Raw genomic sequence first — 12,914 nt, forward strand, 5'->3', positions numbered from 1 at the left:
CCTAAGACACAGCTGGGTGTGATCCCAGTCCCCTTGGTCCGTGCCTTCACGGCCATTCCCTCAAAGACAGCTGAGTATTAACTTCCATTTCCACAGGTTCACAAGCAGAACAACTTCCGTCACGGTTCTACAAACTCAGCAATGACATTTTCCCAGGGCCAGCACGCAGCGGACGGCCCTGCGGGGCTCTAGGCTTTCCTGTTCCTTCACAGGGCTCGTGGTTTACAGGTGTGCCCTGCAGTACTGTTACCGCTGTGGTGATGTCCCATCTAATTCAAGGCCTTGTACATGTTAGGCAAGTGGTCTACCCCAATCCTTCAAAACAGTTTTTAAAAAACCACAAACAACACTGCACGCTACTTTAGACCCATCTTTTATGAGCCTGATTCATCAAGGTCAGTTTTCAGTTCCTTTTCTTCATGTGTGTGTTCACATCCGTGTGCATCCGTGTTTTTATGTACCCAAGCACATGTGCACGTGCATGGAGAAGCCAAAAGAATAACCTTGGGTGTCATTCCTTTACGGCCACCCACCTTGTTTTTTTTGAGACAGGAGCTCACATTGGGACCCAGAATTCATTGTGTAGGCTCTGCTGGATGCTCAGCAGCTCCAGGAATCTGCCTATGTCACCACAGTGCTGGGATTATAAATGTGTGCCCCCTGGGGGCTGGAGAGATAGCTCAGTGGTTAGAGCACTGGCTGCTCTTCCAGAGATCATGAGTTCAATTCCCAGCAACCACACATGGCGGCTTCACAACTATCTGTGATTGGATCTGATGCCCTCTTCTGGTGTGCACGAAAACAGGGCACTCACATACATAAAAGACATACATAAATATTTAAAAACAAAACCAAAAAACCCCAAAGGTGTACCTCTTTGCCCAGCTTTTTGTGTGGGTCCTAAGGATCAAACACTGATCATTGTGTTTACAGAACAAGTATTTCACATACTGAACTATCTTTCCAGCTCCAAGCTTTCATTCTTCCCCAGTCAACAGCCACTCTAGACCTGGAAATGTGTCTATTCAAGAAGCAGGGAGTTGAGGGTGGCAGAAGGTTGCTCAGAGGTCATCTACGAAAGAGTAAATATGACCTGGCTTCTTGTGGTCACAGGTGAGTGTCATACTTAGCCACCGCCCACCTGTCCAGTGACACACGCAAACGAGCAGCCTAAATCTAGAACACCAGCCCTGACAAGCCCCTATGCAATGCCACCCTGTGGTTTTCCTCCTCAACAGCAGTCAAGGGGTGGGTCTAGGCAGGAGCATGAGATACTTCAACCTCCACGGCCACCCAGACCCTCAGCCACAGATCCACAGTCTACAGTGAGAACGTGTCATGGCTCCAAGAGGCACCTCTAATGACTTCCTCCTTCCCCAACTAAAGTGCAAAAAGACACAACTTCAGATTTCCCAGGGAACGCATCTTATGAACTTCCTCTGTTCCAGGAACCACAAGCAGGCTAGAACAGGCCCAGCACAGACATGTTGGCCACTCCTGCTAATGAACACACAGTGGAGAGGTCTTGAGATCCACCAGGCTCTGGCCGTATCTCCTCAGTGTTTTGTGTGTGTGTGTGTGTGTGTGTGTGTGTGTGTGTGTGTGTATGTCTGTGTGAGAGTGTGTGTGTGTATGAGTGAGTGCGTGTGAGTGTGTGTGTCTGTGTGTGCGTGTGCATGTATGTGTATGTGTGTGTATGTGTTTATATATGTGTGTGTGAGTATGTGCCTGTGTGTGTGAGAGTGTGTGTGAGTGTGTAAGTGTGTGTATGAGTGTGAGTGTGTCTGTGTGTGAGTGTGTCTGTGTGTGAGTGTGTCTCTGTGTGTATGTGTGTATATGTGTGTGTGCGTGTGTGAGTGTGCGTGTGTGCATATGTATGTATGTGTGTGTGTCTGTGTGTGTAGGTGTGTATGTCTGTGTGTGAGAGAGAGAGAGAGAGAGAGAGAGAGAGAGAGTGTGTATGTGTGTGTGTGGTGTTTCAGGGAAGACCCACATATTACTGGCACGGGTCTGAGATAGGATACCCTTGACCTTGGGGCAAGGCACACTCTATTCCCAGCACATATTTTATTTCACTAAACCAGTGCCCCCAGGGAGAGGAGCCTGCGCTGAGCCTGACATCATCTCCTTAGCCTCTTCCTTCTTTCCCCAAAGTCCTAAGTCTGGCTCTGCTTCTTTCTCAAACCCTGAGCTCCTACTCAGAACATGCGACGAGTAAGGCTTGACAGAATGCCTGGAAAAAAAAAACCCGAATATGACTAAATACAAAGCCATCTCCCTAGTCAGGGCTGACATTTGCAGAGTCAGCTCCTGCCAGCACTTCCTGACCCAGTAGGGGAGAGCTGGAACGCAGCCCTGTGGGAGGAGGGCTAGGTGGCTCCAGACAGCAGAGACCAAGAGTAGGACCATACATCTGGGAGGTGGCCTGCAGCAGGAGTACAAACCAGGATCCATCAACTGGGAAGAGGCGCCTGGCACTGACTAAAACCTTGGACAAGGAACACAGTGGGCGGGGCTGGGGCGTTTACATGCCCTGCGCACCCACAGCTACTCACCCTCCCAAGAGTCTTGCCATCTCTGGAATTCGAACAGGAAGGGTTTGGTATGTTTACTGGTCTATCACTTGTCTTAATAATACCCCAGGCAGGGTAGGAGCGGCAAGCAGCCGCCCTCTGTGGGTAACTAAGCAGTGACACCTGAGAGCCAGCAAGATCCCTGGGAGGGCAGGGATGTGACACACACCCCCTTGCCATGTCTGCTGGCCGACTATGATAAAGGCATCGAGCCCTGGGCCCACAGTGGGGAGACATGTCGAGGGCCCGGGATGCCTCAAGCATTAGTTCTATCTGAAAGGTTCCTGCTAGCAACCAGGCCAAGAAAGCCCCGGGCAGGTGAGTGCTTGGCAGAAACATCCACATTCCAGCCTCATGAGGCTATTTCGAGGATGAGTGGGGCGACAAGCATGGAAATGGGGCTCTTCAGAGCAGAGACATTGCTGGCACGTGAAATGCCCTGGGTTCCTTCTCAGACCTCGGCTGGCCTGATCCAAGCCTCACCAGTGCACACTCCCCGGCTGGAATTCACTCTGCCAGCCAGGCAGAATACCTTGGGGCTGGCAGAGGCTGATTTCCTTGTCACCCAGGGCTTACCTGCCAACCTTGCTACCGGCTGGCCGCTTCAAGAGTGAGCTTGGAAAAAGGGAAAGATCCCAGCCTCAGACCTCATCAATTAATTCCCTGCCACCTAATGACTCCCAGCTCCAGCCGAGGAACACACGCATTCATTACCAAGTCTAATTAGACTGTAGACAAGTGGCATTAATCATGTTTGACTATACCTGGGATTCAAGCCCCCATACTCCACAATCATAGAGCTTCATGCTCTGAGGGATGGGGGTGGGAATCGGCTCACGTTCAATCCCTCGCTTTCATCTGTTGAGAAAATGAAAGAGAGGAAGGGAAACTAGGGGCGTGGGCTGGAGATTCGGGGTACCACCGTTTTCTTCCCCCATGTTTTAGCACACACCCCGAAAAGATCTTCCTCAGCAGACTTGAATGAGAGTCAGGAGAGGGCAAGACTGGGTGTCTGTCATCTTCAACAACAAAACATCAACGTCAGTGCCTGATTTTCCCAGCTTCCCAAATAAAATATGGGTCTAAAGGGAGGAAAACACAAGCAGTGCTGGGGGTAGGGGGGGCTTGGGCAAACAGCTCCCAAGTGTCCAGAGTAAACACTGGAGCGGCAGCACACCCAAGGGCCATGATGCTGTCTTCGAAGACTTCTGTCTGCCTCAGTAGGGTGGGGCTGGGGGCGTAGGGTCCTAGCAGACTTGCAAAGAGTACCACCTGGGTGGCTCCACTCCCACAGAGGATCTAGTTAAACCCAGCCATTAATACAGCAACCGGAGTTAGAGGAGGCAGACAAGCAACCTTGAGACATCAGCAGCTCTCACCAATCACTCCATCGCTCCATTATACTCACGGCTCTGAACAACCACCCCCTCAGAGGGGCACCCGCCTATCAACAGCTTTCAGCAGATACCCGAACTCCTTAGCCGAGAACTAGACTTGGTTTCTCCCACTGCCAGACCATTTCCTGGCTCAGGGTGGTTCACACACCCACTCAAAGGAGACGCATGGCAGGAGGCCATCTTTATGTGCCTTCTGCACAAGAAAGGGCAAGAGGCAGCTGGAGGAATTCCCAGGTTGTTTGCTGTTGACGGCTGCTGTCTCTGGGAAGGTTGGAAAAACAAAGCAGCGGGCTTCTGCAAGCTCTCCCCTCCGCTGTTCTCCTCGGAGCGTATCTGCGTCAAGCCCCTTTGATTTCCTTCCCTAGCTAACAAGTGGGAGTCTGAGTGCACATGTGTCACACAGGTGTTGTATGTTTGGACACAGATGGTCTTCCCAGGTGGTTCACCACTTTGAAACAGGGTCTCTCGTTGATCCTGGAGTTTGATCAGCATGGCTAGACTAGCTGGCCAGCAAGCTGCCTCCCTGGGACTGGCTGACAGGTGAGCACCACAGGGCTAGGCTTTTTACACGAACCTTATACTTGCCCAGCAAGCACTTTACCAATTGAGCCATCTCGCTAGCCCTCAGACTTGCTCCTGAGAGCCAGCATCGGCTCTGAACTTAACAGGGTTAACCGGTGCTGCTGCTGACCTCGAAGTGGGACTAAGCTTAGGTTAGGCAAAGCAAGTCTCTAAAACTACCCTTCCCGAAAGCCCATTGCCCACCAGGCTCCCATCCAGACTCCTAAACAGGCAGGTGTCATTCACAGCTCCACTGGCCTTCGAGTCTCAATTTACACTTACGGAAACCAGCATGGCGCTCTGCTGGTCACCACTGCTACTCAGAAAGGCATCTATCTCTAAGCCAGGCACAGAGGAGTCTCAGCCACTGGACTGTGGGTTTTGTCACAGCCGACTTCTACCTGAGATGCTAGGCAGGGCTGTCATGCCTAGAGGACACCTCATACCTAAACTTCCAAGGTATACTACCCACTTCTCGTTTCAGCTCCACAACCGAGCAAAGCTTGAAAACGGTACCCCATGCTTATGCGGTACAGTGAGCCCCAGCTACCCATTAACGCTCTCAAGTGGGAGGAGACAATGGTAACATTTATACCTAATTGGACGCTCATTGTCCGCCCTGCCAAGCACCTTTCTAATCAACTTACAATGATTAATACATTGAATTCTCCCATTAACACGATGCGGCAGATAAGATCATTATCCCCACTTTTTAAAGACAAGGGAAGGCAACAGAGAGAGAGTCATGGGGTCACACAGAGACTAAGTGACATTTTGGATTCAAAGTCAGGACTTCGGTTCCAGTTTGAGCGTGTGAGTGTGTGTGTGTGTGTGTGTGTGTGTGTGTGTGTGTCTATGTGCACACGTAGCTAGGGTTGGCCAGTAATGGCCGGCCAGGACTCTGCCCAGCACTGAGATTACGAGCATGTGCCACTGTGTCTGCTTTCTTTATTTTTAACATGGGTTCTCAGGATCAAGTTCTGGTCCTCATGCTTGCTTTGCCAGTTGAGTTGTCCCCTGCCTTCCCAGCAGGATTACCTCTTAAAAGTTCCCTTTTCTGACACCCCCCCACCCACGCTTTTCAAAAATGAAAATAAAACAAACCCTCTCAGAGAGCCAGACCTCAGCTTAACACCAGATGCCTGGTGAGTCTGCCCTGCGCACCAACATGTCTCAACTTTCTCCTGGTCAGCCGAACACTCACGGTTAGTTAAATATTAAAAACAACAAACAGAGATTCCTTTCTGTGGCCTTCCTGACTCCAGCGCTATTGCCTCTTCGGCGTTCCCGCGTCTCTGGCTGGTATGAAATCTACTACGAGGAGGCTACAGGAACTCAAGAAAGTGAAAGGACCCCAGCAAGTGGCAGGTCAGAGGCCCTGCCTGTGGCTTCTATTTTCCAAGTGCTAGGAACTGTTTAGGGACGGAGCAAGGGAAATAAACAGTTCTAATGTGGTATGAGGATGCTCGTTTAGTCACGGAGTACTGCACCGATACCCACAGAAACCCACCAACACATCATCATCGCTAACCAGAAGAATAGCACAAAACTCGGCGTAAATAAAGCTGTCGGTCCCCCAAAGTCTAAATACAGGCAAGGATTACAACCAGCATATTTTCACAGACAATGCAGCTTCTGGGATTTGAGCATAAGTAACAGCGAAGCCACTGCCTCTTCCCCTGAGTACAGGGTTAGTGGGAGCATCCAGAAGACTGAGGGAGGAAGGGCGAGCAGCGTATCCAAAGGTAAGTTGCACTGGACTCTTCTGCAGGTCAGCAACATTTACAAGGGACAGCAGCCAGTGCGCACACACAGCACAGGCATAGGACTCTACATGCCCAGCCATCTCCTGAACAGGCACCTGTATGGGGGGAAGGATGCTCATGGTGGGGAGAAGAGCACCCACTTTCCCTTTTCACACTTCCTGGAGCTGCTGAGAGGGAGCGAGGGTAGGGCTAGTTGCTGCTGTCCAGTGTTGCAGTCTGAAGGAGGCACAGGGTGTAAGGTAGGAGAAAGGCCCTTTAACCAAGAGATGTGGCCGAAATCCACAGATGATTGCTGGAAACCGTCACTGCGCCGTGTGCCTCACATGCTCAGAGTAGCTATGTAAGCACGTGGGTATGAGTATCCTCTGGCAACAGCAGATCCCTGGGTTGGTGGGGAGGAGACTTCTTACAGGGAGACACGGACTTCAAAAGGGTGCAGATTTGCTCAGAAATTCTCTACCCTGGTGTCCAGTGTTTCAGTCAGGACTGGGAGAAGCCAGCAGATCAGTGGGGATTCCTTGTGGAAGGAACGGGCAGGGAGCTTAGAGCTGGAAGATGGGTGCAAGAGTGCAGAAGGAAGAGGAGGAGGAGGAGGTTGGGCGCATCAAACACTGGAGCATATGCAGTACAGAGGGTTGAGGACCCAGGTGTGGCGGGCTGAGGAGGCTCAGGTGCAGGTGACCTTGGCATCTTTCAGTCTCACAGCCTGTTTCCATTCAAAGCCTAGCCAGGCTTCCTGTGCCAACAGCTCCCTAGGAGAAGATCCTGAGAAAACCCTGAGGTGACCAACAAGTCATTTCCCCATTAACTCTAATAAGTAGGGTCAAATACTTCGTTATCAATATCAGTGCCCAATTTTAAAAACTTACAACTAAAGGAAGAAGAGAACTTGCGTAAGACAACCGAATGACCTTGTGGAGAACCATTAAATCCCAACCTGCAAACAAGCTTGCCTGCATGCACAGGGTAGAAGGCTCGTACCCGTCTGAGGACAACGTAACTGTACACATATAACCACCTCTGGCCAGTGGGCAGCCATTAGAGGATGCCAGGCAGTGACAGCACTGTCTCCAACATTACCTGCCTAAAGTTCGGGCTGGCCACAAAAGGCAATGGCCTCCTCTCCCAGGCTCACAGCCCTTCACCTCGCGCACCTTCCCCCGCCCTCACTCACTAGCGCAGCGCAGCGCCTGCCGCAGCACCTCTCGTCCGCACAGGTCACACCAGCCCGGGCCACCCCGGAGCGCCAATTCCGCGAAACGGTGTCCCTCTCCTCTCTCGGCTAAGACGCGGGGATCCTGCGGTTGCTCGAAGATGCTCCTCACGTCGCGGGGTCGGTGCGACCCAGGTCGCCGCCGCAGTCTCTGCTGCAGACCGGGCCGGACAGGGCGAGCGTGTCGGCAGTCCCGGGGCGTGGGCTCCGGGTCCCCCCGGGCATTCCTCCTGCTACCGCGACCCTCTGACGCCCCGGACGCGGAGATCAGGGCCGTGGGGATACAGCGACGCGGCCGGGCGGGCGGTGGCGGCTCGGTGCCACCCAGGCTCTGCAGATACCGCGGCGGCTCGGGGTCTAGCAGCAGCGGGTAGGGACGCTGCCCAATGGCCGGGGACGCCATGGCCAAGGCCCGCAGGCGGCAGCAGCTCCAGAGCCTGGCCAACAGAAGGGGCGGCTCCGGCCGAGCGCGCTTTTAAAGGGCCCGCAGCCCGCGGGCGGGGCGGGGCGGGGCGGAGCCCACGGAGAGGCCGGAAGGGCAACACGCGTGACTGCGGGCCCGAGCCGCATGGGTTTAGAGGCGACTCCGGGACTAGGGGGTTGGTGAAGGTCTGAGCATCCGCGAGGCTCGGTGGGCGCCAGCTCTTCTGCCTCTGTCTCCAGCCCTGCCCCGTCCCCTCTGGTTAGCTCCCAGGACGCCCTAACACCGGCGGGGCGGGGAGCAGGTGGGAAGGGAGGGCTTGGAACCCTGGTGGGGCCCCGGGAGCGGGAGCGAGCCCGCTGCTGTCAGCAAGGCGCCCCGCGGATTCTCCGGGCCGCTCTGGGAAACTGGCTACATCAGCTCTCCCTTCTCACCCCTGCTGCAGAGGCTGCCCCTCCTCGAAGACTGGGGTTAGAGTGACTGGTGACCTTTGGTGATCCGGTGATCTTGAGGGACCTCTGTGCCCCATGGATGGACAGGAACTCTCCTCCCGAATTGCCCCCAACCCCCTTAGTTGCTGGAGTAACCACTGCGGAAATAAATACCAATCCCCTAAACACCTCTTTTATTCCCGGTATGCAAGGTTCACCTGAGTAGGGGTGCGGGGTGGAGAAGTCCGCATCCTGCCAGCACCAAGGGGTGCGCCATAGGTTCCTGTCTGGCTTAAGGTTTATGTATGTGGCCACCATCTTGAAAATCCTAATTCTTGACCCGGCCTATTCTTTTTGCACTGGGTCTTGAAAATTATGTAGTGGTAATGACTAGCGGGCCCGTTCTCAGTCCTGTCCCACGGGAAAGAGAGCAGGTGGGACTGTGGGTCTTCGAACCTGTCCCCGATCGACCGTAGGCTAGCAAGGGTGCTTGGCCCTCTACGCTCTGGTTTGGTAGCTGCAGGCGCCATTGCTCTTTCCAGTTCTGCGGTTCTGACTGAGGCCTCGCTCACACTTTCCCCCTTAAATAACAGCTTTGGTTGATTTAGTGGCAGTCACCAGCAAGCAACTTTGGGACTAGAGAGTCACTGCACCACATTTAAAAATTCCATATTTGGGGTTTCAACAAACCACTGGTAGAAATATTGGGGGTGGGGGCATGTCTACAGTGAACATATACACGCTTTTTCCTCATTGTTTATTAAATAGCACTGGATAGCGATGATTCAGATATACTCGCACAGTACCGGGTGTTTAATATAGACGGGGTTAAAATGCATAGGTTCTCGCTGAGCACTAAGCTACTTTATAAAAGAGATGAGAATCCTCAGGGTACTGGGTACGGGGAGCAATGGTGTTTGTATAGAGTGTGTGGGGATTCTGAAACCAGACCTGGAATTGTCTATAAATTCGCCTATACTTTAATCTCCAGGGTTCTTTCCAGGCCAATGATGGGTCTCCCCCTAGTGTCCGGCTGGGGAATCCTCACTTTCGCTTTTCCCCTGGAAGGTATATTTAGGCAGTAGCTGAAAGTCCAGTGACCAGGGAGTCCCCTCCCTTCCTTGCTCCTCAGCCTCTCCCGCTGGATGGTGGTTATCCGAGCTGGTGGACGAAGACAAGTTCCTGGTCTCTGGGCTTCACTTTATTTACTGATTTCCGGGTAGTGGAAAGAAGAACTCCAAAGCCGGAGAGAGCTAAGAGAGGATGGTGGGCACAGAGGTTCCCACTCCCCTCCTCCACCTTTCCCCTTGCTCTCTTTACATCCATGCTCCAAACTCTGGAGGACAACCAACCCTAGAGGGCTTGCTAAATCACAACTTGCTGGCTCTACTCAAGTTCCTGTGTCGGTAAGTCTGGGCTAAGATACTAGACTTGGGTTTCTAGCAAGTTCCCACAACAGTGTTGGTGCTGATGGTCGGTCCACTGTGAGAACTGCGCTAGGGCCATAGCACTGTGGAGGGAATGGCTTCTCTGCCCCAGGATCTTTGGGGTTGAGTTGGTTGTAACTGAGAGACCCCAGCAGAAACAGTTCCTTGGCACTTTCTCCCAATGTGTGGAGGGGGAAGTGCAGTCTGACTTTATCATCTTTTTCCTCCTCTCTAGGGTTTCTGCAAGCAGCTCTCTGGGTTCTTGCAGAAACCAGTATTGCATATAAACATTTGCTAGGTTTGCACTCTGTGTCTATCGGTCTTCACAAGGTTTGAAATGGGTACCTCTCAGGGGTGCCGTGTTTTGGGTGTGACCCAGGACAGAGACCAGCTTGAGTTGGGTGATGGCTTGGCATGTTACGTAACACGATTCTGGTAACATGCAGCATTGGGAGGCCAATTTTAAGACACTATTTATGGGGGTTGGGGATTTAGCTCAGTGGTAGAGCGCTTGCCTAGGAAGCGCAAGGCCCTGGGTTCGGTCCCCAGCTCCAAAAAAAAAAAAAAAAAAAAAAAAGACACTATTTATGAATAATTGCCAACAGCCGTCATCTCTATCCTTCCCCCACCAAGGCGTGTCGTTTGTGGCTGACTTTGATCCCCTAGCTGAACAGGGAGGGAATCAATGTCACCTGTCATCTACTGAGGCTGGCTGCGGCAGTCAGGTGTGCAGCCTTCCCCACTGTGGGCTACATAGAAGATGCTCTGGTCTTGTTTTCCCGTGGCTGTGATCTGATGGAGCAGTGGTGGCTGCTTCCAGAGCTGATGGGAAAATGACTTGGAGCCAGAGCTCCTGGGAAGGAGAGAGAAGATGTGGAGATAGCATAATGTCATGTGACCCACCCAAAACTTTCCCAAGTTTATCTTAAGATTCATCTCTCTGAGACAAAGAAAAAAAATGAGGTCAGGTTAGGGGAGTAACTAACCCCCAACCTCAACGGGTTTGGGACTCACTTCTCTAATCTTTCCCAATCCAGTCCCCTCCCATGTCCCATTAAAGAGCATCTCCTTCCAACACACACGCACGCACGCATACACACACACACACACACACACACACACACACACACACACACACACTCCTTCTCCAGGAAAGAAATGAAAAAAAATCACTGAAATCACGAACCCCCTCTAGTTCTGGTAAAGAGGCATCACCTGGGGTGCTGGGTTCCTGGGTAGCAGCATTCTTGACTTTGTCCTTGGTCACCAGACTGCCAGGTTTCACCCCATCCACTGAAGCATCTGCTGGGAGGCTTTGTTTTGTTTTTCTCCTTAGCAGATCCTCTTGGCTCAGAGTGGGTCACTTTTCCCAGCTGTGACTCATCCCAGGAGGGAGGACATGCTGCTTTTATTTGTGACCAAGGGGAAGGAGGACGGTGAATTTGAGTGTGGTCAAGGCTGCTTCAGAGGTGGTCCTATAACATGTTATTTCCCCTCCTGGGCAAGTTATTTCAAGACTATTCCCCTACCCCCTCCAACCCTCACCCCCTTGCAAGAAAGAAAAGGCACAGACAGACATTGTCGTGGTTTTCTGCAGGGGAGGCTCTGCTTTTATCTGACTCTGAGGCATTTGAAGCTGCTTAAGAATCTCTGGAGGTTTTCAGAAGCTCTGGGGACATTGGCAGTCATGCACAGGATTACTATGTCAGTCAGGAGAAGTTATGTTGCAAACACAGCCCCATATCTCAGTGCGTCAGACAATAGAGACCTCTTTCTCACTCACACCCCGTGTACAGGATGACAAGCATTCACAAGAATCAATCAGGACCCCTGCAGATCCCAGACACCATATCTAATATGGCCAGCCACTAAATGTTGAGAAATACTTGCTGATTCTCGTTGGCGTTTAAAACTCTCAGCCACTTCCATTGAGTCACAGACTATCCTACACAAGGAGGGCCAGTAGCAAAAGCTCATGGTGAGCTCAGAGTTGGAGAAGAGCCGGGTAGGGGGGTTATCAGTCAGCACTGATAATCACTGCAGTCCTCAAAGACACAGAGCGGATTACTTTCATAAGCCACGTGCTCCTCTAAGACCCACTGGATATTAGGTGTTCGTCCAGGCATTCACAGTCTGGAGGAGACACATCAAGCTTGCGCTCTATTGGGAAAGGCACTCAATAAGCCATAGATAGGTGTGGTGTGTGTTCATCAGGACTTGAAGGGGTTTGGGAACAAATGTGGCATTTTTAGGAGACAGAAGGTGAGGAGGTTCCGTATTAGACTAGCCCACTGGATTTCAATCCTCCTAATGCCGAGACCCTTTAATACAGTTCTTCATGCCGTGGTGACTGCCGGACACAAAATTGTTCTTTTTGTTACATCCTAGCTGTAGTTTTGCTACTGTCATAAATCATGATGTAGACACCTGCAATTTCCCCTGGGGGGGGGTCTTTGGGGGTCACGACCCACAGGTTGAGAACCACCAGATCAGCTGCCAGGCTCTCTCACTGAAACAGAGCTAGGTGGAGGGAAAAAAAAAAAACAAAAAAAAAAAAAACCCATGTCTGTGAGAAACGATGTTCCAGGCTAAGGGAGTAGCAGGTACAATGGTCCCTAATCATTTCCCCAAATCCGTGAATTCAAATAGGGGACTCAAACATTCTCAGGCCCTACTAGCATGATGTCTGCCCATTGGCTTATATTTTATAAGTGATTTTGATTCATATGACACACGGACCACAGAAAACGAGTCTGGAAGGTAAGACTGTGGGATCCTTCCAGAATGTTTGCGGGAAATGCCTACAGCCTTCCTCTTCCTGCTTAGGCTACCCAGAAGGCTTAGTCTCCACAAGAAGAGGGCATCCCTTGCGACTTTCAGCAGGGGGTGGTGATGACACCTCTCACATGGCTAAAGAATAGTGGATCTGTGGGGGTCTCTAGTAAAATGGCAAAATGGCCAGGATTCCTACTTTACAGATTAGAAACCGGAGATGCAGGATCATGTGACCAGCACAGAGCCCCTAGCCTCGTTTCCAGACCATTAAACCTACATGTGGGCCTTTGCGCTGCCTGCTGGGCTGGGAAGGGCTGGTGGCTAAGGCTGATCTGGATATATATGTACAG

The 12,914-nt window shown here is 51.8% G+C and overlaps 1 protein-coding gene across 1 annotated transcript in view; it reads right to left on the minus strand.

Annotated features, from left to right (window-relative positions):
• The window catches only part of Rassf5 (Ras association domain family member 5), a 65,510-nt gene extending 57,469 nt beyond the window's left edge, over positions 1-8,041 (minus strand). The window contains exon 1 of the mRNA NM_019365.4: positions 7,472-8,041. Within this exon, the coding sequence (NP_062238.1) occupies positions 7,472-7,913 (442 nt within the window). The 5' untranslated portion in view covers positions 7,914-8,041. The remainder of the gene's footprint in view (positions 1-7,471) is intronic.
• Between the last annotated feature and the right edge of the window lie 4,873 nt (positions 8,042-12,914).

The sequence above is a fragment of the Rattus norvegicus genome, chromosome 13, assembly GCF_036323735.1.
Source record: "Rattus norvegicus strain BN/NHsdMcwi chromosome 13, GRCr8, whole genome shotgun sequence".
NCBI classification, from domain to species: Eukaryota; Metazoa; Chordata; class Mammalia; order Rodentia; family Muridae; genus Rattus; species Rattus norvegicus.